This window comes from Malania oleifera, chromosome 9 (assembly GCF_029873635.1).
Source record: "Malania oleifera isolate guangnan ecotype guangnan chromosome 9, ASM2987363v1, whole genome shotgun sequence".
NCBI lineage: Eukaryota > Viridiplantae > Streptophyta > Magnoliopsida > Santalales > Ximeniaceae > Malania > Malania oleifera.
Genome location: NC_080425.1, coordinates 57371725 through 57399561, shown reverse-complemented (window position 1 = coordinate 57399561; position 27837 = coordinate 57371725). Strand labels below are relative to the sequence as shown.

At 34.5% G+C, this 27837-nt stretch overlaps 1 protein-coding gene across 3 annotated transcripts; it reads right to left on the bottom strand.

Moving 5' to 3' along the window:
- Positions 1-2319: 2319 nt before the first annotated feature.
- On the bottom strand, positions 2320-26060 carry LOC131164233 (vesicle-associated protein 1-1-like). 3 transcript variants are annotated; one of them, XM_058121265.1, is made up of 9 exons: positions 25951-26060; positions 25692-25753; positions 25507-25577; positions 25068-25149; positions 24848-24963; positions 24599-24763; positions 24431-24475; positions 16525-16602; positions 2320-2772 (listed from the first exon to the last, which is right to left on the bottom strand). In XM_058121265.1, the coding sequence occupies exons 1-9, from the start codon at positions 25995-25997 to the stop codon at positions 2662-2664; spliced, it is 777 nt and encodes a 258-aa protein (XP_057977248.1). In that variant the 5' UTR covers positions 25998-26060; the 3' UTR covers positions 2320-2661. The 3 variants fall into 3 exon arrangements, with proteins under 3 accessions (XP_057977248.1, XP_057977249.1, XP_057977250.1); XM_058121266.1 differs by having other exon boundaries at positions 24431-24472; positions 25951-26021; XM_058121267.1 differs by having other exon boundaries at positions 25692-25997.
- Positions 26061-27837: the final 1777 nt, after the last annotated feature.

Genomic DNA, 27837 nt, shown 5'->3' with positions numbered 1-27837 from the left:
ATAACAAAATACCATACAAATTTTATATTAAGGCCTATAAATCTTAATACACCACAATCTAAAAATGAAAATTGTTGATTTTTTGAGTCTGATCCTTATTTTGATGCTGACAAAGTACAAGTATCTCATGTATGCATTTAGTGTTTTTGAACAGGTTCATGATTCAGCACACACATGAAGTAAAGGGCATGGAAGCCTAGAGGAACATAAAGATCATATTATTCGGCATATTCCATAGAAAGATCGAAGAGCAAAAGAAGAAGGCATTTATTATTTCAATTTGTAATTGCATTTTAGTTTTTCATATTTGGTCGGTAATAATTCATACATCTGCATGATATGACTTAATGCTCAAATCGAGCATAGATTGACCGTAGGGAATCAAAGGCCATAAACAGACCTTAGGGCAGACTTCGGTCGACTGACATTAGAGTTTTTGAATTAATTAAAAAGCCCCGGTCAACCGACCCATTGACGTTTAAAACGCCTCGGTCGATTGACCACACTTATGGCCAAAAGTCAAATAGTTGGCTATACCTCGACCAACTGACCATAAAGAGAACATATTATTTACAGTCAACCGACCATCAAATTTGACTTCTTACCACTCTTGGCCAACCGACCTTGTAGGTCAAAAACTCCCGGGCGATCGACCTACAAGAACCGGAAAATCAGCCTTAAGACCGGGCAACCGAACCTACGAAGGTTTGGAAAATCGCATTGCTCAGCCGACCGATCATTCTCATAATCAATTGAACCTATTTCAAAACTCAAAATGGTTGTGCGTGTTCGATTGACCGACGCTGAAAGTCAGCCGACCAAACCTCTCAGGTTGGAAATTTTCGAAGGGCTAAAACGTCATTAATTTTTTAATTAAACATTTTCAAAATACCGAGCGTGTCCCTCAACGGTCAAATTTTTTGAAAATCTATAAATACTCCCTCCATAACTCACATTAGTAACTTTGATTAGTCTTAAAATTCTCTCAATTTATTTTTAATCATAGTTCCCCCAAATATTTTTTTTATTGCAAAACTATTTTCTTTGGGGCAAAAATCTTTTTACTCTTTCAACTCACTTTCCTTCATTCTTTGAATATTTTCTATAAAAGAGCATTTTTGTTTGGGCATTTATCTTTTATTGTATTTATAGCAAAATATTTTGAGCGTAAATCCTAACTTCTCCAAACATCTTTTATTGCAAATCTTTGTTAAAGAAAACTCTTATTACATTTTGATCTTTGAGGTTTTTGTTGCATATCTCACTTTACATCAAAGATCATATGTTTTATTTTTGCAAAATATTTTTGAAAAGCAAAAACCCTAAGTTCTCCTAATTTTTATTGACAAATATTTTTGGAGAAATATTTTCTAGGGCTTCAATTTTTGAGTATCCATCATACACATTATTTTTAAAGATTGCAAATTCATTTTGAAAAACACTCTTACTCTACTAAACATGATTTCATATCATATTTGAGAGTACATTGAGTTTTATTATGTACATTCTGTTTGTATTTTCAGAAGCATTTTATATGTACAAAATATTTTTAATATACTAACTGAGTACACCTCGTTAATTGAACTAGGGAGCCTCTACCCCTTAAGGGAAATCGATTGGGTTCAGCTAGTAATTGAACTAAAAAATCTCTACCCCGTAAAGGAAACCAGTTCAACTCAGCCTGATAATTGAGTTGAGATATTCCTTAACCCGTAAGGAGAGGTTGTATGTTTATGGCTCAGCCCTATAATTGAGTTATGATTTATCTTGCCCCGAAAAGAAATGTTATAACAGCTTCTGCTCCACCATTTGTGACCAGGGATAGTGAAATTCTTGAGGGATATGCCCAAGACAAGGATGCAGGCTAATTTGACCGAACTTCAATAACAAATATCGTGTCTCTTTCGCTATCTTATTTAAATTCCTACACTTTAATTTCTGCATGTACATACTTGTTTATATTTATTATCATAATCTTTTGCATACACATTTAAATTTAAATGAGAAATACTCCATCAGCACATATGACTTAATCACTTTACATACACACGTATTTTGAATGAAATATAATATGTTGTCAATCGACGCATAGTTTAAATTAACTAAAAAGTTTTAAAACCCAATTCACCCCACCTCTCTTGAGATCATACCAATTCCAACAAAAATAGCTCCTTCAACACTAACCTAGCTAAATTTCAAATCTCATAATTACAAACATGAAAGCCAATGAGCATAATTGAGATGTAAAATCATACGTTTGTTTTGGTAGCCTAATTCGACAAGCAGCTTCATAACACGTAAAAATTCAGCATCCAGCCATTTGGAAGTCCAAAAGACAGTTTTATTTTTCCACGACCATGTGAAGAATTATGAACAGTTCCCAGGCACTGTATCTCTAAACTTAAAACCACTGAGGAGAGAAATCTTTAAGTTACAAAAAGAATGCATGTCAACAAAAACCCAAAGTCATCGCACAACACTCACGAGTTGTCCACAATTACAAACCCATTACCCACCCTAGACCACTGTTAATTCAACAAAGCTAACAACTAACAAAATCCACATCCAATCATCGATCCTTCTGTTCTTCAACATCTTTTACAATTGGGAAAATGGCAACATGAAGAGAAGTTTCTAGAAAAGATTATGCCAAGCGGAGGTTCACGTTTTCTTCACGAGGTACCCCAAAATTATACCGACCAAGCCAACGAGAATAACAAACAGGAATGAAACACCACCGTGGCTTTTGTTTCCTTGATGCCTCAGCTGATCCTACACATCGGAACATAACAGAGATGAGCAAATCCCATATCCAAGACAATGTTGGTAAACATTACATTTTCCTTTTATAGCAAACAGCTGACACATTATAAACATCAAATGGCAGTATTTGCTCCAGAATTTTGTTTTCCTTCTTGTTATTTCCCAATGCAGCCATCAAATAAATGAATCCTATTAGAGTGGGAAAAGTCATCTGCTATTCAAAAACAAAACACCAACCAAGGCAACAAATTGGACTTATTTTCAGCTTATTTCAATTATTCATTTTAACCTTCAATGCAAAATATGAGAGGGTGTTCAAATAGGATCTCTCTTTTACTGCAACATAAGATAAAAGGCAGTCTTACAAAAATAAATAAATGAGGAATTCAACAAAAGAGGATAGAAAAATATGAGGACTTGCTCTCATACCAACGAAAACAATCCCGAGAAAAAAGCCAAAAGAATAAACAGAGTAGAGAGATGACGTGACAAAAACCTAGCAAACAGCCACAAAGAAAGTAACAGATCTGACCTAAGAAACTAACTTCCCAAGAAGAAATTTAGAAGCATGGCAATGCTGCTTTTATTGCAAGTAACTTCTACATAATAATCAATGAAAAATGATACCATCATTGGTTTTATTGGTTTTGGCGTTGACCCACAACACACATCATTCTTTAAAATATAAATGACACTTGATTGATTACCACTTCACCTAAAGGCTCAAGCTGTTAGGCTGTGGGCCAACAATGTATATCATGCCTTAACACTTCCCCACACATGCAGCACGATAGCACGTTGAGAGATAAATAGAGCATAAATAACACTCATTAAAGGGAATAAAATAATTTTTAAACACCTCACAATTAACGAAGGCAACAAGCCTAGGACCTCCTAGTAACCAGCACTAATACCATGTTAAATTAACGCTTTTTACCATGGCAGTCCACTCATCTACCAGATTAACATTGGTAGGATCACCACTCCTCTTCTACAAGATCAACATCCATAGGATCACATGTATGAAACTCGAGCCAAATTCGAACCGTCAACATTGATACCACTTGTTAGATTACCACTTTATCTAAAAGTTTAGCTTGTTAAGTTGTGGGCTAATAATGTATATCATGCTTTAACAACACCCTAGGGAAAGAGATAAAACCCAGTCAACCACAGTTTTAAAACCAGAACGGTGTTCAGCCCGGAAAAGGCACTAAGTGCATCGGACCAATCAAACAAGAGATGTCAGCATGACATTACATATATAATATCACGCCAATTTAAAATATTATAAAAATAATGTACATGTTTACCTTTTAGCTAATCAGAGTAAAGAATAACTTAATAACATGTTTTCTTGTAATTATTGTTATAATATTATGCGGGAGTTCAAATAAAAAATCTTAAAACAAATTGTGGAAAATGTTTGATTCAATTAACCATTTATTTAATTTGATATATATTTATATATGGTGTTTCTCAGGTGCAAGCTAGGCGGGGGCTATATTTTGCCACTCTTTCATGCTTTTTTCCCTCAATAAGATGCATGCAGCTGACCCTGCAGCCGGGTTAATACCGGCTAAAGTCAAATCCAGGTTCAGAGCATTGACTGGACCGACCTGATCACCGGCTCTAGTTGAACTGGCTCGGACTGACCGGTCCCATCTAGGTTTTAAAACCATGCAATTAACTAGCTCATGTCCTTTTCCTCTCCCTCCTTAAAAAGGACACTTATTACCTGTTATGCATATCGATGTTTTAAAAGGCAATTGCATAAGAAGTGTTTTAACCCTAGGAGGCAAGCCGCAGAGTGTAAGCCAAGGGTTTGGGAATAAGCCTTTTGAGAATGTTATTTATGATAATAATATATAAATAAATCACATATTTTTTGAAATAAAAAAAAATCACAAATAAAAAGTAAAAAAAAATTAACTATGTTTTGTAAACTACTTGTTGGCCATTAAAAAATACTAACTTGAATTAATTAATTAAATCATGCTGAGAGACGAAGTTAAAATTATTTTCCAAGATCTAAAATAAAACTCTCGATTATTTTGGAAAGGTTGAGGTTCAAGAGTATTAAAAATCAATTGATATTACAATATTCCTTTCATATAACTCTGTAGCTAAAACTTTTAACCAAATCTAAACTTGAGATTCACACCAAAAATGCCTAAATCTCAACTAAAAAGGTGCACCTTTTGTACAAATGCATATCAGCATATGCCTCAGTGTGTAATGTGATGACCTTTTTGGGATTTGATTTTAAACTGAACTGTAAGCCATTTTAGGCATGCCTGTCTGGAAACAAGCCTTGATTGAACCTATTAAAACATTAATGCAAATTACGTACTGTTTTCTCAATTTTTGGCAATTATAGATACTAGTCACAAACCACATGTACTGTATGTGAAGGTTTAAATGCGTGAAAAAATTAAATAGCGAGTAGAACACATTAGATATATGCTAAAATCTGAATAAAACAAACATAAAATCAATAAATATCATACCTTAGACACATTGGTTTTCATCTCACAGCCCATACTAAAGATGGGATTTCAAAATCTTTCAAAAACCCATCAGTTTTCATCTCACCACACCATATGAAAAATGGGAGTTCAAATATCTCTCGAGAGATGGGGACTTCAAGTGGTTGCCCCATTGGGTGCCGTACGAAGGCCATTCCTCTGATCCATTGGTTTTCACCACTCCATATTGAAAATGGGAGTCAAATCTCTTGAGAGAGATTAGCGTGTTCCAAGTGATTGCCCATTTGAGAGAGAGAGGCGCACCCAAACCCCAATCTCTCAGTAGAGATTTGAATTTCCATTTTAAATATGAACTGATGAGATAAAAATTAATGGTTCAAAGGAATAAAGCCATGAATTTACAATCCTTCCAGCAAAAGGAATAAAATTGGCCGTTCAGCAATCAAAAAAATAAAAAAAAAAGGATTAAATTTGCAATATAGAAAATAATTAAAAAAGTTATTAGTGTTTACAATTTAATTACTTGGATCTAGATCAAGTATAATTATTATTAATGAGGATAAGATAAAATTTCACCCACTTGCACAAAATTTAAACATTTTTATAAAAGTAATTAACTTTATGTCAAAATCATATACATGTAATAATCATTAGGTCTACTTGTAAGTTATAAGATAATTGGTACACTATTTAGGACAAAAATATTTTTGTTCAAGAAATGATTTAATATTAATCTAAGTGAATTCCCTTAGGATAAGATACCAAAATAACTAAACATTAGAAAAGTGACAAGGTTTTATTTAGGATTAAATTTCTTTTATTTTCTCACATGTTGGATGTGGATTAGATAAAATTTAAGGGTCATTAAGTCTATCTAAAAAAAAATAGAAAAAACCCTGCATTTTATTTTTAGATAAACCCTCGATTGCACATAAACTTAAATTAAATATCCCATTCTTCATATATCCCTATAAACCAGAGAACAGATGGACACATCATGATTCAACAACAAGCTTCTTCATCCAAATATGATATTCAGTGATGAACAATAGTTCAGGCAAATGTCAATAATAAGCCAAGCTTAAAACAGGATTAGGGATAAAAGTTAGGAAAATAGAATTACTCTTTATGATGTTATTTAATTGCATAGCCTGGATCATTGGAAAGGTGGGAGCTGTCTTTTTTACTCATTTTATTGAGAAGGATTGCCATATCCCCAGTAAGAATGATGGTAGAGTTTGGTCTTTGAATTCTTCAAAGGATTATTCTTGTAAACATGGTTTTAAAACCCATATGTGACTAACCAGGTGAAGCCACATGGTTGGCTGGTCATAAGTGTGTCAAACCAGTGGTCTCGTGACGTCAACATGATAAAATAATATATATTAATAAATTATTTATGTAATTTGTTACAAAAAAAATATTACATGTGTAAATTTTTTACCAAAATGTTTTATCAAAATCACATATACCAGCGAGTTAAAGCCAAAAAATCACATATAAATTTTTAAAAAATCTAAATAAAATTTGAAGTTTGAACTACTTTATTATTTTTATTAGAAGTATTTTTTAAATTTCATTTTTATTTTTAGCCAAAAATAGAATTAATATTTGAAGCTATTGTGGCAAGTGGGTATTGTGCTTGAGTGTATTATTACATACTTCAGTTGTTCCATAAACAACCTCAAACCAGACCAACATGATGATCAGTTCTGGTCGAACCCATTCAGACTGCTCTGGTATAGGTTTTAAAACTATGCTTATGGATCTTTCTTCTCTCATCTTACTAAGATCAATGTGAACTTTCCTTTTCATCAGGGTGTTCAGGAGGCTAAAATTCCTTAAATAAAGATTTTTGTTTGACTGTTGGTCTTTAATACAGTTAACACCAACAATCTACAGCAGGGTAGAAAACCTTTAGACTAAGTCCCTGGATATGTGTTTTATGTATGGAAGTAGTTCAGAGGATGCATCTCGCTTGTTTCTTCATAGTTCTTTTCTTTGAAACTTGTCAAACTCTCTTTTTGGGGTGTTCAGAGAAGTATGGGTCCTCCAAATTCAGTGGAAGATAAGTTGATTATTTCTTTCCTAGTTTTGGGAAAGGTAAGGATGCTAAGTGCTGTTGGAGCTGTATTGTGGGAATTTGGCTAGAAAGAAATGTTAGATTTTTACAAAAACAAAGATTATCAATGGGATTTATTTGGGACAAGATTCCATACTTAGCTTCTTTTTTGGGCATATAGTGCAGAATGTTTTAAGAGTAGCTGTTTTCATGTAGTCAGAGACTGAAAATGCTTTATTAAGATTAGTTTCATTCTTTTTGTCCCCCCTTTTATTCTGTTGTTTGAGGACTACTTGCTCTCCTTTTTTGAATTGTTTTCTTTTCCTGCTTTAAATAAAGTTTCTTTTTCTATCAAAAAATTTAAAATTCTAAAAAAAAAAAAAAAAAAACAAAGGAACTCATTGAAGTGGGATCTACAGGGGCTTTGGTCCGTGGGATCTTTCAACCTTCCCAAGAAAGCAATACCCATGGCAGTTCATTCCCAAATGGGCATCAGGATATTACGTGGTGGGCAGCTTAATATACCTTGGAATGAAATATTCCTACAAAACATTGACTTCCCATTCTCACCACCTCCCAGAAGTAATTTTGATGGGAATTCCATTCCCATTGGAAATCCTACTTTTGGGACCAAATTGCCCTCACTATTTTGGTCAGTTGGACATCAATGCCCACAAATTAAAATAATAGTAATAATAATATTATAGTGATTGGAAGAACAACTTCTCCACTTAGGAAAAACCCCATTCAATCCATCACCAACCAAAACCACATCACCCAACAAACCAATAACATCTAAAGCCTTCTATGAACATTCATTCCTATGGATGAAGTTTTGGAAGCATTCCCCCTATTTGACTGCTCACAGATCCATGCATTGCTCTAAGCTTCAAACTCAAGATGGCCCCTACTCCTGGAAGCCCCCAAAACATGGAACCTTTTCAAAGCCCACAACCCTCCCCCCTGGCCGACTCCACTGGACCCCACCCACCCAATGGGAAGCTTCTCGAATACAAGTACCAGCAACCATCTATCTTCGGTGGCACGCCAATGGAGGAAAATGCTCAATTTCCCACCTCAACCCTTTGGCACTCCCTCTCAGTAATTCCATGAACAACCAGACATCCTTCTATTTCCCACCTTACCTCCCTACTTTAATTTTCAACCCTCTAGATCTGAACAAGCAATCCTCTTTGCCTAATAGCACCTCACAAACATTTAGAAAATTCACATCGAAGCCTAACACTGCTCGCCCAAGCCCAACAGCAAATATTTAAGTTCTGGAATCACACCAGTTTTTCAATGATTATGGTACTGCTTAAGCTGTCAAAGCTCACATTATTGCAAGGGTACAGGAGACAGTACACAACAGTACCCATGAAGGGAAATGAAGCCACTCTGCTGGAGCTGCTGTGGGTTAGGATCTCCCACAACAGTTCATTATCTAAAAGAGTTGGATAAAATAAGGCTGATTTTGTTTTTCTCATGGAGAACAAAGCCAAGGAAGAGAAAATTCTACGTCTCAAAAGATCCCCCAACCTAGATCAGTGAATTATTATTAATCCAAGGGGAAAACGCGGGGCCTAGTTGCCCTTTGGTTTTCATCCCTTAACCTTGCTCCTGAATTCTGTGGTTGTAATATTATCCTTCTCAAGTATCAAGAATTGGATGGGTTTTTTGGGCTTCTTGGCCTTTATACATGGAGAATCAAAGTTAGAAGATAGAGCAAAACTCTGGTCCTTACTCCTTATTATCTGCTGAATTTAACTGCTCTAATGGACCAACTTGTTTAATAGAGGATTTTAACCAAATTCTATCTTTTGAAAATGGAGCATGCAATCTGCTGAAGACCAGGGAATGGAAATATTCCAAGGCATTATAAAAAAAAATTTCTTGAGACCTTGACATCAATGGACCAAAGTTCACATGGTCTAACAAAAGATCCAACAGGCAACTCATCAAGGAAAGGCTAGATAGAGCTTTTGCCAATGATCAGTGTCCCCAGAAATTCTTTAAAGCTGAAATCCATGTCCTCTTGGCAATCTCTTCGGAACAGTGCCTATTTTGCTTCAAGATTCTATAATCATCCCAACAAAATTTAAGCAAAACCTTCAAATTTGAGCAATACGGTTAACAAACAGCAATCTGAAGATGATTATAAAAGAGCCATGGTCCAAAAACCAGCCAGGTTCATCTTCATTTAAGATCTGGAGCAATACGTCTGCTAGACTCGATACCTGGAGCAAGAAGGAATTCAGAAACATCAGTGAAAGAATCAAAAAGAGGGAAGTTAAACTTAAGAAACTTCAAGACTAGAAAGATTCCTTAAACCAAGAGGCAGGGCAGAATCTGAGACTTGAGTTCACAGATGTGGAGATCAAATGGGCACAGAGGGCCAAAAGAGATGCAACTATTTGGGGAGATAAAAACACTTCAAGTACTTCCATGCATTTGTAAGAGACAGGAGAAGAAGGAACAAGAACCCTAAAATCAAAAAGGACGATAATCAGTGGATAGAAAAGCATGATGAGGCCAAAACCCATTTCTTGGACATTTTCAGAACATTACGAGTCCACCCATCCAGATTGACTCCCAGAACTAGTTAACAGCCTAGACGTAAAGCTCAAAGAAGAACACAAACCAATACTACTTCAAGAATTCACGGAGAAGGAAATCCAATTTGGCCACCTTTCAAATTTGAGATATAAAAGCTCCACGACTGGATGGCTATCCAGGTATTTTCTATCATAAATCCTGGAACAGTATAGGAAATGATGTTTCAGATGCAGTTATGCACTTCCTAAATACTAATAACATCCTCAAGGAAATCAATACCACTAATATCGCACTCATTCCAAAATAATAAATCCATAAACAACAGCAGATTTTAGACCGATCAGTCAGTGTAATGCCCTTTACAAAATTGCTGCCAATACCATGGTCAATAGGTTTAGTATTATCTTGAATGATATTATCTCAGAAAATCAAAGTGCTTTAACCAAGGGGCATTCAATCACAGATAACATTCTGATTGCTAATGAAAATTTGACATTCCTTACGAGAAAAATAGAGGTTTTGCCAAATGGGCAGCATCAGCAAACGGAAAGGAATTATCCAAATCCTTAAAGGACTTGAATTTCCCCCAAACTGGATAAATCTAATCAATCAATGCATATCTACAGTTAAATTCACAATCCTTATCAATGGTGATCATACTGATTACTGAATCCTTCTCCCTCTCAAGAGGCCTGAGACAAGGTGACCCCCAGTCTCCTCTCCTTTTCATCATTTGCACAGAAGCATTCTCAGCCACTCTTTGCAAAGCTGCCCTCAACAATTCATTGACAGGAATCAAAATCAAGAGAAAGCCCCAAGATCGATCACCTTCTCTTCATAGATGATGGCATCCTTGTCCGCAAGGCTATTTTTTGACAATTTCTCACAAATCAAAGACATTCTTGCACTGCTTAGAAGGTCCATTGTTCTCCAGGTCAATTTTCAAAAATCCTCTTGCCAGTTTAGCTCCAATACACTCAGAACACTAGGGAAAATCCTGGCTTGGAAATTAAGCATCCACACAATGGTAGATGGAAAAATATTCGGGAATACAAAGCATAGCCCCAGAAAGAAGGAAAGAGTCTTTCACAGACATCAATGATAAATAAATCATAATCTTCAATCTTGGCATGGAAAAATCATGTCTCAAGTAACAAGGACTGTTCTCAAATCAGTAAATAAAAGCAAACCTATATACAATATGAGTTGCATCAAACTGGAAGTCTCAATCAGTAAATCCTTTGACTCTAGATCAAGGGACTCACCAACCCAAATAGTCTTCAGGTGAAAGTAAAATTATATAAGTCAATCTATTTTCCTCATAGCACTATTTGGAAGCATGGTATTAAATAACGGCCATTACGTAACGGAAAAACAGGTCTCCGATACCGTTTCGGGCCACATTAGTGGCGAGCCAAAAATTCACATGGGTAACGGCCATTACACTAACGTTATGGAACGTAACGTCCGTTACGCAGCTTCGAGCCTTCGAACCCTTACCTCCGTCGTTCGCAAGCTGAGTTCAGTTCCCTCTTCACTTGAATCACTCTTCGATTCTTCGTCTCCTTCATACGTACAGCTTCGATCTACTGATCTGAAGCTTCGAAATCCCTAAAACCCCCAAAATCTGCTTCGTACAGTTTCGTCTCCCTCAGTCCGTCAATCCTCTCCTTCATCCAAGAACCCAAAAATCAGCAAGCTTTCGATTCCTCCAAAATTTGGAGGCTTGCAGGTTGCAGCTGCAGCAGGCCAGCAGCTCTCTCATAGTCGCAGGCTCGCAGCTTCCGTGGGAGTGGGAGTGGGTATTGGGTAAGTGGTAACTGGGTAGTGGGTGGTGGCCGGTGGGTATGTAATATGAATGTTGTTTTATTATTTCAATTTATGCTTTATTGCTTAATAATTTATTCTGTTTTATTATTTCAATTTATGCTTTATTGCTTTATATAAATTGTAAATTTCAATTCATTTAATTAGTATATAAATTGTAAATTTCAGTTTTAAATTTAGTTTGCTTTATAATTTCAATTTATAGTTTATATAAATTATAAATTTCAGTTTATTTAATTACTAATTAGTATATAAGTTGTAAATTTTGTTTTATAATTTCAGTTTATAAATATAATTAGTATATAAATTTAGTTTATTTATTATTTAATTAGAATACAAATTAACAATTATAAATTATTAATGATTGTATAAGTAGAATTTATTAATTAAAATAAAAAAATTAGTATAAAATTTATAGAGTTACTTAGACTCTTAGAGAGTTAGAACCTAGAACTTAGAACTTAGAAACTTAGAGTACAGATTTAGTAAAAAATTGTTAACTAATATTCTACATATTTATTTTTTTAAATACCTTGAGGTCCTTGACAATTAATAATTTAATATTAGATCTACAATTTATAATAAATTCTAATTTGTACACAATTAGTCAAGTCTCAACTCTTAAGTGACTCAAGTTCAAGTCTATTACCATTTAAATAATTAAATTGTAAGATTTACAATTTCATATTTATTTTGTAAAATTGTAAATTTTAAAGTAATGTAAATTATTAAAAAATATGTTTTCTTTTGTAAAGAGCGCACTAAAATTAATATAAAAATCATAATGCCTATTAAAAAGCATTTGTAGGTTGAATGAAGACCTTTAAAATTCATTAAAAATCATGTATTAATGGATTTCATGCTTATTTTTCGATTTTGGCATGGTTGTACATGCGTGAAAAAAATTCACGACTGTTACGCCCGCTTCCCGTTACGTAACACCCGCGTCTCCCGCGACCGTTATGCGACTTTACCCGCGACCGCGATTTCGAACCATGTTTGGAAGTCGAAATGTCTGCAATTAGCCTCATTTGGGCAGGAGTAATATTCATGAGAATATCTCATGATTCAAAAAAGAATGCCTTTATCTGCCTGGTTCCAGTTCTTCGATATTCCTCTGGGAATATCCTTGTTCCCAGACCTCCCAAAAATCAGTCTGGAAAGCAGGACCCCACTCCTCTTTGCCAATCTAGTTTCAGATCTGATCAACCCAGTGCAGAAGGATTGGAACTTAGACTTGATCCCAAACATCTTTAATGCCAGATAATTAAAGGCCATAATGAAAATTTCCATTCCAATCTTCAACTAAACAGACAAAATCATCTGGATACCCACCAAAAACAGATCCTTTTCAGTAAAATCTGCCTACTTGTCAGGAAGATTTCCACTTCCGCAGAGCCTTTCCCAGCATCCAGGATTTCTAAAGCTCAACCCTTTGATCATAAAGTTCTCATTACAGAATTAAACTCTTTTGTGGAAAGCTTTTACCAATAATTTACCAACAGGAGATATCATTCTCAAAGCCCACAGATCCGACTCAAACATGTGTGCCCTTTGTCATGACGGCAACAAAACACTAGATCATATCAAGCTGTTTTGTCCTGAAATTCAAAAAATCCGGTCGCTCTTCCCTCTTTGAAGCAAATTTTGGCCAACCACGAAAATTGTAGATGCACTTAATAATATCTCCCTTCACATTTGGCCTTTCCTGGTTAAAATTGAGTCTGCAAGCTTCTTTGCAACTTCTGCCTGGTGCATTTGGGAAGGAAGAAACAAGCTCCGCTTCGAAAAAGCTAAATGGAATCATTTCTCAATTCTAAAGAAGCCTTTGTGATAACTAGAAATTTTAGCTCTTGTTCACACATCACATATAACATCCATCTCCTCATCATGGGAAACAAACTATCTGCACAATAGTATCTATCTTGTGTGATGCTTCTTGGACAGACTCAAAGAAAGAAGCCTCAGCAGGGATTATATGTAGAAACAATCTTTTCAAGCCAGCAGGGATTATATGTAGCAGTGATTTGAAAGGCGTAATTGAGGCACGCCTTGAGGTGATTTTGGCCTAAAACGCACCAAGGTGTAAGTGAAAAAGCTAAGTCCACAAAGGCGTACGCATCAGGCAAAAATACTCGCCTCTTTACGCCTCAGATGCAAGGCGTACGCCTTTTGGGATTCTTGGTTTAAAACATATATTTAAAAATCCAGAACCCAAAATGCACCTGAAACCCTATCCTCCCTCTCTCCCGCGAAGCTTCTTCTCCTCTGCTCTCTCTTCGAAGCCTCAATGAAGCCTCTGCTCTCTATTCGAAGCCTCCAGTCTTCTCCTCTATCGACGATTCCTCTTGACGAAGCACTCTCTCGACGATTCCTCTCTCAGCGAAGCTTCTTCTCCCTCTCCAACGACTTGACGACTGCCTCCAACGATTCGTCCAAGCTTCATCGAGAGAGCTTGGCAAGCTTCATGACTGCCTACTTTTACTATTTCACTCTTTATCTATCCAACATATATAAAGCAAATTTAAAAGAAAATATTTTTTAAATGTATATATAGATATAAGAAATTGAAAAGGATGTGATATTTTGTATTAAAAATTGGAATCAAAATATAAATTATTTTTTTACAAATAAAAATCTTGAGGCATGTTGTAGAAAATAATTCTTATTTTAATTTTTAATTTTGTAAAATTATAAAATTAATATTTGAATTTACAGTTTTTTCAACATTTATATAAGAAACATAGAAAATATATGTTTTTAAAAATTTGTTAGATAAATATTTAAAAATTAAAAGAAAATTTTATACTATATATAACTTTTTTATTTATTAATTATTTTAAAAAATACACTCCCAAAATGCTTACGCCTCAATGCCTTGAAGCTTACGGCCTCGCCTCCCGGAGAGTAAAACGCCTCGCCTTACACCTTCGCCTTTTAAAACACTGATATGTAGAAACAATTTTCTCAAGCCTCTTTTGATACATGCAATTGAAGTAAGCAGTCCCCACTACCAGGCAGAAGCATGGGCAATCTTGGAAGCTATTAAGATTGGAATTGGCTTAAACTGGACTAAAGTTTCAATAGTCTGTGAAGCCAAGCAGGTGCTTGAAGATATCATTGCAAACAAACTTTTAAGCTGGGATTCAAGTTGCATCATCAATGACATAAAAAAATCTTTCTTCTTTTACATTCTGCAATTTTATGTATGTAAACAGACAAGATAACTATTTGGCACATCATATAGCCAAGTGTGCTTCCTTTTTGCAACAAAAAGTTTTGAAATCCAAAGACCTTTTGGTTCTCATCTGTAGTGATTGTACCTCTCCAAGCCTTTGGGCTTAATTCCAATCAATTTTGATAGTTTTTTGCCAAAAATATATAATAATAATTGTTAACGTATGATATACATTGTTGGCCCATGACCAAATAGCTTAACCTTTTAGGTAAAGTGGTCATCTAACATGGTACCAAAGCTGGTTACCAGGAGGTCCTGGGTTCTAGTCTTGTTGCCCGCATTTATTGTCTGGTGTTTTAAAAAAAGTAAAAATTTATTGTACTCCCTACTTGCCACGAGCTGTCGGGCTGCATGTGCGATGGAGTGTTAAAGTTTGATATGCATTGCTAGCCCACAACCTAATAGCTTTAACTTTTAGGTAAAGTGGTAATGTAACAAATAATAATAATAATCATAATCATACTAATAATTATTATTATGTTATAATAATATAATATAATGTTAAAATTTGGAGACCATTTTGCTTCCAATTATTTTGAATTACTAAGCATTGATTTCTTTTTTTTTCTCAATTTATGAATGCTGAAAGTTTTAGAACATAGATTTAATTAGATAAAAAGGTATCCCACTTGAAAATATATTTGTTCCCCACATATTATTTATAAACATATTAACGGTATAACGTTCTGATTCCTATGTTGAACCAAACTATGGGCATCCGTCGTACATTCCTAGGAATCTTACAGTGCAAACCAAACAAAAATATTCCAATGAGACAAGTGTCCGTTTCCAAGAATGAGATTTCCGGAAATGTCATTCCATGGAAATATTTTTTATGCTGCAAACCAAACGCCCCCTAAGGCATTGTTACTGTTATTGTTGCTCTAGAAGCCATGTTAAATCAACAGTGACAGAGGAGTTAATTTTCATCATAATAGTTTATTTGAAAAATAAAATAAAATTAATGAGATTCAAGAGTAAAGCAAGATTAAAATGTAAGACTTCTCAAAATAAAGATGGAATAAGATTAAGAGTACAAGAGGAAGATAAGAAAATAAATTATACAGAGTTTTAATCCATAAGGAGATTAAAAAACTAAAAATTGATGAGGGCTAAGGATGTAAATCATAAAATACAGAAAATTTGATACTTAAAAAGTGAGCTCTTAAATTTCTTTATGTCATGTTGTCGAAGTACAAGCTTTCATTAAAATGGATATTCTTATCTCCTTCAGGAATATGCCTTGGACTTTGTCATTTTTGTTCAGTTATATGGTGCTGGTTGAATAAAAATTATTAAATAAAATATTTAAACAAAAAAAAAACATTTAAATTATTTCCAAATTTTTATAACATGTCTAGGATCACAAGGTTGCAAATATCTACTAGGATTCAATTGTGCTCACAGAGGGATCCCACCACCAAAAGATTTTTAAGTCAGATTGTTTTATTAATTTTGGACGTAGAATTTTAAGAGTCTAACAATATCCACATCAGGATTTAACAATATTGGTGATAAAAATGTTGCTGCTTCATCAAAACTGCTAGATTTAAATAATTAAATATTTTAATTGCATATAAATCCCTCACCAGTTCCTGACGAAGTCTGTTACTTTGTTGAATTGCATTATTTTTTTCCTCCATCAACTTTGTAATAAGAGCCTTTTCCTGAAAGTATAACAAGAGTTACAAACAATAAATACATCTCTACTCCATGAGCTCTCAAAAGAAAATCATTACAAGTTAGAATGATTGAACAATGCATATTGAATTTTTCCACAGCTGCAATCATCAAAGCGACAGGGTGAACAAACCAAATGCATAGGGGAAGTGGGGAACCAATTCAATATTCAAAGAATAAACAAAAATGAATACCACCATTTCATCACTTCAAACAGAACACTGAAGTCTCGAAAGGCAGAAGAGTAAAATGCAAAAAAAACCTCCATGAAATGTCAGTTCCCAACAAGCAGGGGCACTCGTCCCTTATTCTCCCCACTGTTGATGTGGACAATTGAAGCAAGGGAAGAAGTTGAGGTTTATCTCATTGTTAGCAAAGGTTGTCAATGGCATAAATTGATAAAACATCTAGTCCACTTATTGGAGGCAATGGTAAAATACAGCTCTGCATTGACAGGAGTTATTTAAGGGGGTTTAGGTTCCAACTTGGATGACATATTAAGGAAGATGTATTATGTAGATCAGCAGATGACAAAAGAAAAACTAGAACTCTTTCTTGAGTTCCAGTCTACTTCCTATATATTACCAGATTCAAACCCTGTGGACAAGGCTTAACTCTCAAGAGTCAAGACAATAAGATAATAGATAGGGCATCCCCATACCACAAGGCTCCCTGCTTTGGGCAAGGGCAGGGGGACACTAGTCACAGGGTATGCAGCCTTAACCCTACTTTCATGTAGAAAGGTTGTTTCCTTAGACTCAAACCTGTGATCCAACACCTGCCCTCGGTCAAGACAATAGAGTTTTAAAAAATTCAATAATCAGTGGGGAATCAAAATTCAGTGTCCAACACCTGATTCAACCAATGTTTCTAGCAGAAAGCAGAAGCATTCCCGCACTAATGGTGTTAGCTTGTGGAAAAAAGATTTTTTTCTTTGAAAGAAAAATGTAAATTCATTAAAAGAGAAGAGAAAAGTATAATTTGTCAATCATGCGGCAATTCTAATAGGGACACCAGCCAATGTCCCTTTCTTCAGATGCCGTTTGAAGCACAATGAATATGCAAAGCAATTTAACAAATTCTCTATAGATTGAAATATTGAATAACAAAGTTTGATGTGATAACACTTCCCCAAGGACAGCATCCTCCCTTACTCTCTTTGGCAGTCAATAGAGCATTATCAACTGATTTGTCTTTAGAGAAACACTGCTAAGAAGATGACATCTATGCGGACACTTCATCTGCATGGACAGCAGATAACGATCTCTTATTTAATTTAGAGGGAAATGAAAGAAAGGAAAAGAAAACTATGGGATATTCATAGCTGAACCGTGAAGTCATTCTCTTCTAAAAAGTTGTCTCCTATTCTCAAATCACCTTGGAATTTCATAATACTACTAATTGTTCACCTGCACACCAACTTCGCAGGATAGTGTCCTAGATCACGCAATAAATCATTTATCCAGTGCCCCAGCCCCACTTACCTGGACTTATGGCCAGGTGGTGTTGGTGGTGGCTGTACTAATTTTTCATCTCAATTCCACAAAACCTGACATAGTTACTTTTAACTACAGGTAGTTGGCCACACAAATCTATCCTCATCATAAGCTCTTCCCATGGCATGTGCTACATCATAGGTTCTCATTTCTTAGCAGCTAGCTGATACTCTCTGCAGCAATCCTTATTGTCCTTGTAATACCCTTCAAATTTAACTAAATTTAGGTGCTATCTAATATCACTTCTGTTTTCTATTTTCTGTTTCCTGTTTTCATTGATGTGTAGTCAAAAAACGGGTTATGATAAAGCGTTTGTTTGTCACTGGTTTTCTGTTTCTTTTGTCCATTTTCAGAAAAGCTGAAAACCAAATATTATGGATTTCAGTTGTGGCAACTGGTTGCTCCAGTATTTTAATATCCAGAATTGGCTTTTGCCGTCATTCCATATAAAATGTTTAATTAAAATTAAATTACCATGAGAATTTAAAATACAGTTAAAATAAGAATATCCATCTTAAAATTTTGAAAAAAAAAAAACAGAAGTCATTCAAAAAAACATTTTTATCATTTTTCAATTGTCATGTACAACAGGATTGCTCTTGAAGCACTAAAAAGTGAGTTTAAAACTATAACAATTAAAAATAAAATAATTTGATTAATGTAATAAAAATAATTTGCCATCATATTTCTTAATTGTTTTTTGATCTACTGACAAAATTGAACATGAGTTCAATTAGGTTTTTAATTTGTTTTAGTTTTAAAAGTTCAAAGTTTTCAGTTTCTCATTTTCAGTTTTCATTTATGGTTTGGTTCCTCTGAATCGACAGTTATACCAACAGCCCCATATTGGTGCAACCATGGCCTTCACAGCTTCGCTACAATTAACCAAACCATCCCTTTTTCCTCAATTAAAGAAGAAACCATTATTTGAGAAAGAAAATAAGAATACAAAAAAAAGAAGAATGAGAAGTCCACCAAAGGAAGAGGAAAAAAGAAAAAAAGAAAAAGAAACCAGGGAATGCAAAAAAATTACTGAGAAGAGCAATCAAAATAACAGAGCCTTGCTATCCCGCTGGATATGATCATAAGTACAAGGAACACCTGCAAATGCGCCCACAACTAAAAAAAATCAAAGAGCCGCCAAAAATACCAAAACTTCTCCCAAACTAAACAAAAAGGGAGGAAAATCATCCCTCAATATCAAACAATTCCACCCCTAACCTATTTTATGCCACCCCCAACTTATTGAGGAAAATTATCTCCATCCTATTTTGTGCCAAAACTTCTGCAACCTATCAAGGAAAATCATTCCTTGGCACCAAAACTTCTCCCATCCTATTTCGTGTCACCCTTAAACTAACAAACTCTCAATAAATGAAGTCACTTCTGTATTTATCTGCGATACTTTCTGTTAAGCTATGGTTGTAACATAGTCAAAAATACACCCTAGCACACATAATTTCATGCCCTTCTCAGAATACTGCCTCATAAGTTGTAGCCTGACTCAAGACAATTTGAATTTCCAACCTCAAACCGAGATCATCTTGGAATTTCTAAAAAGAAGGGGTAAATTTACCATTTGGCCTACAGGCCACTGGCAGTTTCATTCAATTAAGAAGTTTATTTCAACCGTAAAGCACAGCAGCACATTGCTTCTCTGGTACAGTAATTATTATTTAGAAATATGCTCAAATAAAATGAAGGTCAATTAGAACAAGCCCCATATTTTCTTGATAGTATAATGTATAATCATTATATGCACTTGAGAAAAGATAAGGAGGAAGAATTAAGACAAGTTATTCCCTCATTATCAGTATATGTTAAGAAAAATATCAGTAGTCACCCGATGTAGGGCATAGCATGAGCATATGGCATGAGGCATAGCCAGCATATCTCAATTGCAACGTAGCAAAAATCATATTCACATCAAGGCTAAGGCCATGTTCATCTACAATGTACAGCCCCAGAAAATACACACACTGATAAAACATCACCCGTAAAAGATTAGAATCCCATACCAATGCTACTTTTGGCATTAGTTGAAGCAAAAAATAAATAGAATAAAGTAAATTAAATTAAAATTTAAAATAAAAAAACTATTGAAACATCAAATTTTTTTCATATTTAAATTTTTATCATATAAAACTCCTCAAGGTTTTGAATTTTTGTTCGGAAATTAACCCCAAAAAATTCTAAATTTTTAAAAAAACGGCTAAAAGACAAAAAATAAATTTTCTATAACTGTTCATTGCTTCCCAGGCAAGCTAATCTCAAGCAAGTCAAAAGCATGGCACATGCAGGTAAATTTCAGAAAAAAATAAAATAGGGTTGAATGTTAACCCCAATTTCACACCAACTCTTCAGCACAAAAACAATAATATATATAGGGTTGAATGCTAAAATGATAGGAATAGAAATCATCTTAGAGGTTAGACACAGAATACTACCAATTTACCATCCATTTAAAAATGCGAAGGCACGTTGAGACTTAACCCCCAAAATGATTATTTACAACAAGAAAAAAAAAATGCTACAATCACATGAAAGAAATGCAGTAAGCTCAAGTAATCAGCTGACCCAAGATTTAGAAACAAGGAACAGAAATTTAAGAGACAAGGAATGGGGCTGTCTAGCAGATATGACAAGAAATATTAAACTAATTTTCTATATAAATGATTTCTAAATAAAAACGCCTGACCATAATATGATTTAGCAGTCAAAAGTTTGAAGTACTCATAATATTCACTGCTAGAATATATATATATGCACAATTTCAGTACAGATTGGACTTCATGACAAAAGCAATCAATGGGCTCAGTAGAAATATCATCAGCAACTTAAGCTTGGTTTGCAAATGTAGTTACCATTTTACAAGTTATTTCATCACATTTAATCAGTCACAATCAGGCAAAACCTAAGCTTGCCAGTCAGCACTCAAACATAATATGGCTAAGCCTAATGCACACATATTTAGAAAATTAAAAAAATTCAACATGCATTCCAAATATTTAAAAATTTCTCTCCAAGATAAGAAACTAATTCCTATTAGTCTCCTCACCAAACCAAAGGAACAAAAAAAAAAAAAATCTGGGATAAGCAACTGATTTTTAATAGTTTTTCTTTCTTCTTCAGCATTTAGGCAAATTCCCAAACAATGAAATGATAAGAAGCTCATTTTAGCATCCACTAAAACAAATCAACACCATGATGCCTCAAGACCATCAAGCAGCCAATATCACCAACTACTCAATTCTAATGTGATCAGGCCTCAAGCAGACCTTGCTTGAGCCTTAATCTTTACAGGCCTTAGTCCAGTTTAGTTTTCAAGTAGCTTAAGCTAACACAATTTATTACTTGCTCATGCCACATAAAGAGCTGAAACCCCAAGTGGGTTGGCATCCAGAGCATGGTGTTGAAGTGCTAGTGATTAACTGAATGGTTTCTTGTCTGTGTGTCAGTGATTATCTATTTCTTTTACATCCAATGATATATGCCATTTGGTTTGGCAATGCCAGTACAAGACATGTAAAAGTTTCTAAATGTCAGACTGCACACGACCATCTTCACATTCCCTAAATAAGCATTTTTGATTGAGATCCAACTCATTTGAGACCAAATGAGAACATTAGAAACATAGGACTTGACATAAACCAATTCCCATTTTAAAAGAACCCCACACCCATTATACCAAAACCTTAGTCCATCATAACAAAACCTTACAACACCAATCTCCGAACCTTGATTCATCACTTCTTACATAAGACTAGACATAAACCAATTCCCATTTTAAAAGAATCCAACCATATTATACCAAAACCTTAGTCCATCATATCAAAACCCTACAGACAGAACCATTAAAAAAAAAAATGCAAACAAACCAAGTTATGTTCTCACTTTCATTCACAGATTTAATTTATCATGGAAAAACAAAGGTAGGTAGAACATTTCATTCCAAATCTTTGATTCATCACCCATCATAAGTTCTAAAAGATAATGAAAATTAAATTTCCAGCAGAACTTTCTACTAAGAAAATTGAAAAAAAATTAAATCATGTCCAATACTAATCTTTTTTTATTGGTTGATCCTGCTCATGTAGTGGGACCCAGCAGATTGTAATTCACATATATATTACAAGTTGAAGTCTTTAATTGGACATGCATGGAATATTAATTGCATGGATAGCAACGTCAAAGCTTTCAAGTAAATGGTGGGTTGCCACACTATCACCAAAGAAAATTTAGTTTGTTGATAATCAGTTAAGTGTATGAAGCCTAAATGCTTGGCTGGCAAGTTATGCAATAGTTTCTTAGCTCACATTATTTTCAATGCTTAGTAACTTCCAATGCCAAACATGGCATGATTTACTTGCATAGGTTTTTTTGGTAGGGGTTAATGCATGCCATTGCATGATATTTCAAAGCTCTTTTCTAAATGACAATGTACATGGCTATCTTCCAGTGTGCATGGCTCTTTTGAAAGCCATGTCTTGGCTCGAGTCAAAATGCATAGATAGCATGGAATGTTAAACAGTTGGTTCATTGGTGGCCATTGTATAAACTTGGGTCTACGAAAGGAAGAATGCATTATGGCCTTGTAGTGGGACTGTGGAGTGCAAGTTCACATTATTCTTAGCTCACATTATTTTCAATGCTTAGTAACTTCCAATGCCAAACATGGCACGATTTACTTGCATAGGTTTTTTTGGTAGGGGTTAATGCATGCCATTGCACGATATTTCAAAGCTCTTTTCTAAATGACAACGTACATGTCTATCTTCCAGTGTGCATGGCTCTTTTGAAAGCCATGTCTTGGCTCGAGTCAAAATGCATAGATAGCATGGAATGTTAAACGGTTGGTTCATTGGTGGCCATTGTATAAACTTGGGTCTACGAAAGGAAGAATGCATTGTGGCCTTGTAGTGGGACTGTGGAGTGCAAGTTCAAGCCAAATCGGTGATCATTTCTGAGATCTCGCACCACATTGATTTATAGTCAAATAGGAAGCCGCCTGCATTGGTGATCACCTTGGTATCTTCCTTGCACACTTTTCTTGTTCTCATTCAGAAAGGGTCTATAAGTTTTCTCAACTTCTGAGGAGAAGTGTCGGGTGCACCTTCCTCTATTTTTGTTCACCTTGATAGTGGATTTACTCTTTTATAGGATTGCATTGGAGCATCGGTCTTGGGCCAAAGCATATAAGTTTTTGGTGTTGCAGTAGCTTTGTTTTATTTATTTATCGCAATTTTATATTCTCTATAGAGGATCTGTGGCCCATCAAAGTGTGCATGTGAGCACGAGCACCACAACCCCACATCCTACTCCTAATTTCTGCTTCTAAAGAAAGAACATCCATCACTAAAAAGCTAACAGGGTCAGCATCAGCTTAATTTAGAAAGTTTACAAACATCAAATTGTCAAATACAGCAAGTCCCATTTTTTGATAAGTCACATGTATGAAGTTGGATTTTTTTTTTTTTTTTTTTTCTATACATGTGTAACCCACTGACCTTCAAAATCAACCTCTTAAATATAATAATTTCTTTGATCACAAATTGCCCATTGTCCATCACCCAAACAAATGTGAAGATAAACTTAAATCAGATTGCTGGTTATCTATGTCAAGATCAATGCAGTAAATTGTTGAGTAATTTATAATGGATTTAATAAAACTATTAGACAATAAACAATAATATCCCAGAATAACATCCTAGGTATTGAGTGTATGAAACACTATCTTACGTTTATAAAATAAGTAAGGTCTCATAATTAAAAGAAAACATGTGGAACTTGAAGCTTGTTCAATTCAAAAATTCAATCAGGACACTAGATGACTAGACAGAGGGCTTTATATCAAAGAAGGAATCCATAATTATGCCAGCAAGTTAAGGTAACAAATTCTGATCAATGCAGGGACTGATATCAGTTCACTAACAAAATAATTACTAAACCTCAATACGTGTGTGTGTATTTGAGTGTTTGACAGTTAATGTCAAAAGTAAACTATTTATTTACTACAACATCTCATGCTTCTATATTCAAATACTATGTTGCATGCCCCTTGTGTAACGCTCTATCTGTCATGCATTGTTTAGTCCAGCACCAAAAAACCAATGTGACCCAGCAACAAGGCTAGCTAGTGGCAATGTAAAACAGTAAATGCCTCTTGCATACCATCACAGACTCGAGAAATACAACTCCGTGCATAATTATAATATATTTCCCAACCATGACACACAAAATGAACAAATGGATTACTAAAAGCACAAGAGCACTCCAAGATCATTGACACAGCACTTAGCAGTAAGCTTCAGAATTTTACCTCTGCAGATTTGTCTTGAGGTTCAGCGAACGATCTAGTGATCTGCTGCGAGCACCAAGAAAGAAGAGGTGTTTTCAATTTCTTTATGTTAATAGGAATCTGTAATGGAATATAAAAGCAGAGAATGGAAAATTTTTAAAAAGAAAATCAAATATCTCAAATGCTTACAGCAGCAAACTCAGAACCATTCAACTTCCCATTGTCTGACACAGAAGCCCTCGGTGAAGAACCTTCCTCTGACTCTTCAGGAACTGGAGAAGGCGGCTGAGGTGGTGAAACATACGCCACTCTCAATTTGCACTCCTCAACGAGATGTCCAGCTTCCTTGTTAAACTATAAAGCCCCACTTCACAAATTACAATATTCACAAGCCAGGATCAGAAATTGACAAATAGCAATTTTGTGCTAAAAATTTACCATTTCTGGCGTAATATCCTTTGAGACTGGACCAGGACCCGCAGCAACGCTCTGAAGGAGAAATTTGTCCTTGCATTGCATGTCAGGCGGAGCCTCTTTTTGAGCTTGCATAGTAACTAAAGCCGAATCCAGCATATAAAAATTTGTAAGATAACAATAAAATCACAAAAAGAAAAAAGAAAAATGTAAGAAGTATAACATAAAGGATTGGCCCGCCAACCTATAACATCACATGTGGACTTGGGCGGGACGATTCCAGTGTTCGGCCTGACACAATACTTCTTTGGATTTGTTGTCTTGACCTGAACACCAAAAATAAAAAAATTTGATATTTACAATATGCTTTTGCGACCTACATGGCAGCTGAGAAAATCAAGGGAAATGGTAACAAAGCATAATACTGAATAGTATTTGTTACGTCTATTCCTACGCTATAAATGAAAAGCTCGCCTAAGCAGACGAACTAGCTGCATTCCAGCCATTTGAGAGGAACTGTTCTCTCGGGTCTCATATAATGAAAAATCTAAGATTGACTACGTCAAATTCTCACATTTTGCCAGCAATCGGAATGTGCGCTAGGGCACCGAACAACAAAAATTTTTAAAGACCGATTTGCAGAGCAATTGAAAACAGATTTTGCCGGAAATTAGGAAAATTACCTTGAAAGCAACATAATTGTCAGTCTTATTGGACAATTGAAGAGAACAAGAGATCTGCTTCTTCAGTTCAACTATCCACATAACAAAAAGAGCAACCAATATAAAAGAATCAAAGCAAAAACAACCAGAACATCTCCACCATATGAAACAACAGATCCACAACATAGGGATGTCGAAGAACTTACAGGGAAACTTGAGCTCGAGAGGTTCGATGTCGAGGAGCTCTGCTGCGGTCATCTCGAAACAACTGCTTCCAGAAAACAGACGAAAGGCAACAAAAAACAAACAAAAAAATAAAAATAAAAAATTGATGAAAGCAATATACAAGAGAATTCGAGGAAGCTGAGAGAGAGATTTTCTTGTTTGTGAAGAGCGCTTTCTGAAACAAAGATGGGACGGGGAAATCGAGAGAGAGAGAGAGAGAGAGAGAGAGAGAGGACTAACGGGAACGAAGAAATGATGAGAGGGTCTTTGGGTTTGGAAAGTGGCATTTGTTTGGGAGTGCTGTGAACTTTATGAGAGAAATAAGGAACGTGCGGGGAAGCACGAAAGCGAACACTCGGCCACCTGCCACCAAACACCCTCCTTCATCACATCATTTTATCCTAATGATGTGACATTTGCTCCTAATTAATTGATAATTCAGCATTTAATTAATTTCAGAAAGAAAAAAAATATGGAGCTCTATATTTTGAGTAAAAAAAATTCACTACTTTGGGTAGAAAATACTGATCCTCTTTTCGATTTGTCTAAAAACTCAGGCCTTCTTGAGATATCAAAATCTTTATAAATCTTTTTTAAAATATGTTAAAAACATATAAATTTTCTCGTATATATGACCAAAAAATAATTATTTTTGAAAGTATAAGTGTTCCGAAATCCAAGCATAAGGGGAAGTCTCTAAATTTTCAAAATTTTAGAGAAAGCCTATGAAATTTTTAAAATATTAGATGAGGTCCATATATTTTTGCCAAATTGCAAGAGAGTCGATTTTTTTGTCATAATATTTTTGCAATAGGTGTTCTAGTGTCCTTGTTTTGGTAAAAGTAAAGAGATCACTTTTTTAATGGAAATGATTTTTTTTTTTTTTTGATTGAAAAACACCTTTAATTTTTTGTATTTTTGAAATATAAAAAATATTATCCAAAATAGATATATTTTTTGCAAAAAATGGTGTGATTAAACCTAAACATAGAAATAAGTAAAATGAATATAAAAGTCATTCCACACCCTAAATTTTTAGACAATTAACATTTTATTTTATATCTTAGACTGTCGTAAATTTGATATAGCATCTAAAAGTGAAATGGTTAAGGAAATTTGAAACATTCTTTACATTTTTTAGGATGCTTAAAAAGAAGTGAATCGAATAAAGTAATTTAACATAAACATACTTGCTCATAAATTTGAGTTGTTTGAAAAAGAGAATGAATAGAAAAGATGCTAGAGAGAAGAAGACTCTTGAACTTATTCCTACAAAGTATAAGGGAAATAGCGAAATAAAAAATCTCCGTCTCGTGGTGTTAGTGAAGAGAGCGAAGAAATATGATGCTCCTCCTTCTCCTCTTATAGTTGTGTAAAATAAATTATTACGCCTTATACATTTCCTAACTTCAATTAGAATATCATCGAACCTTATATTTTTTTAATATTTCATTCATTTTAATGCAAATTTAACTTCATTAACTCTAATTTTGAAAATAAATATCAAATTTTTAGTCCATAAAATTCTAAATTTAACACTTTTACTTGGTTTTTATTAAATAGTTTATTTAATTAGTTTTGCCATATTTTTCATGTCTTTTTTTAACCAAGACAAACACTATCATCCTCATTCTCTAACTAGTTCAACTGTATCTCATTCTCCTTGTCCTTGAATCTAGTCTTGGGTAGAAAATTATTATATGCTCTATTGTTTAGTTTATGAGTAATTTTTTGCATCTTTTTTTCGCTTCTTTATATTTTTTAAAAAATTTCCATATTTTTGTTATATTTTAAACTAAATTCTTTTTGTTTTAACAGTCTTTGAACTTCTTAATTCAATCACCAACTCTCTTTGCTAATAAAAAATCTTCCTTTACATTCATTTAAAATCTCTTTTATTATTGTTTTAGCATAGCTAGTTATCCTACTCCAATGAATATATGCATCTATGCTATCTCCTGTTGTTTAGTCATCGTCTTTGATCATTTTATCTTTATATCTAATTATATTTTTTGACGTTCCACCACCTTGTTCTCTTGATTTATTTATGATTCTATTCATCTTTTTTATATATGGCACTAAAATTATCTAATGTGCAGTTAAAAATCACCTATTACATGATAAATG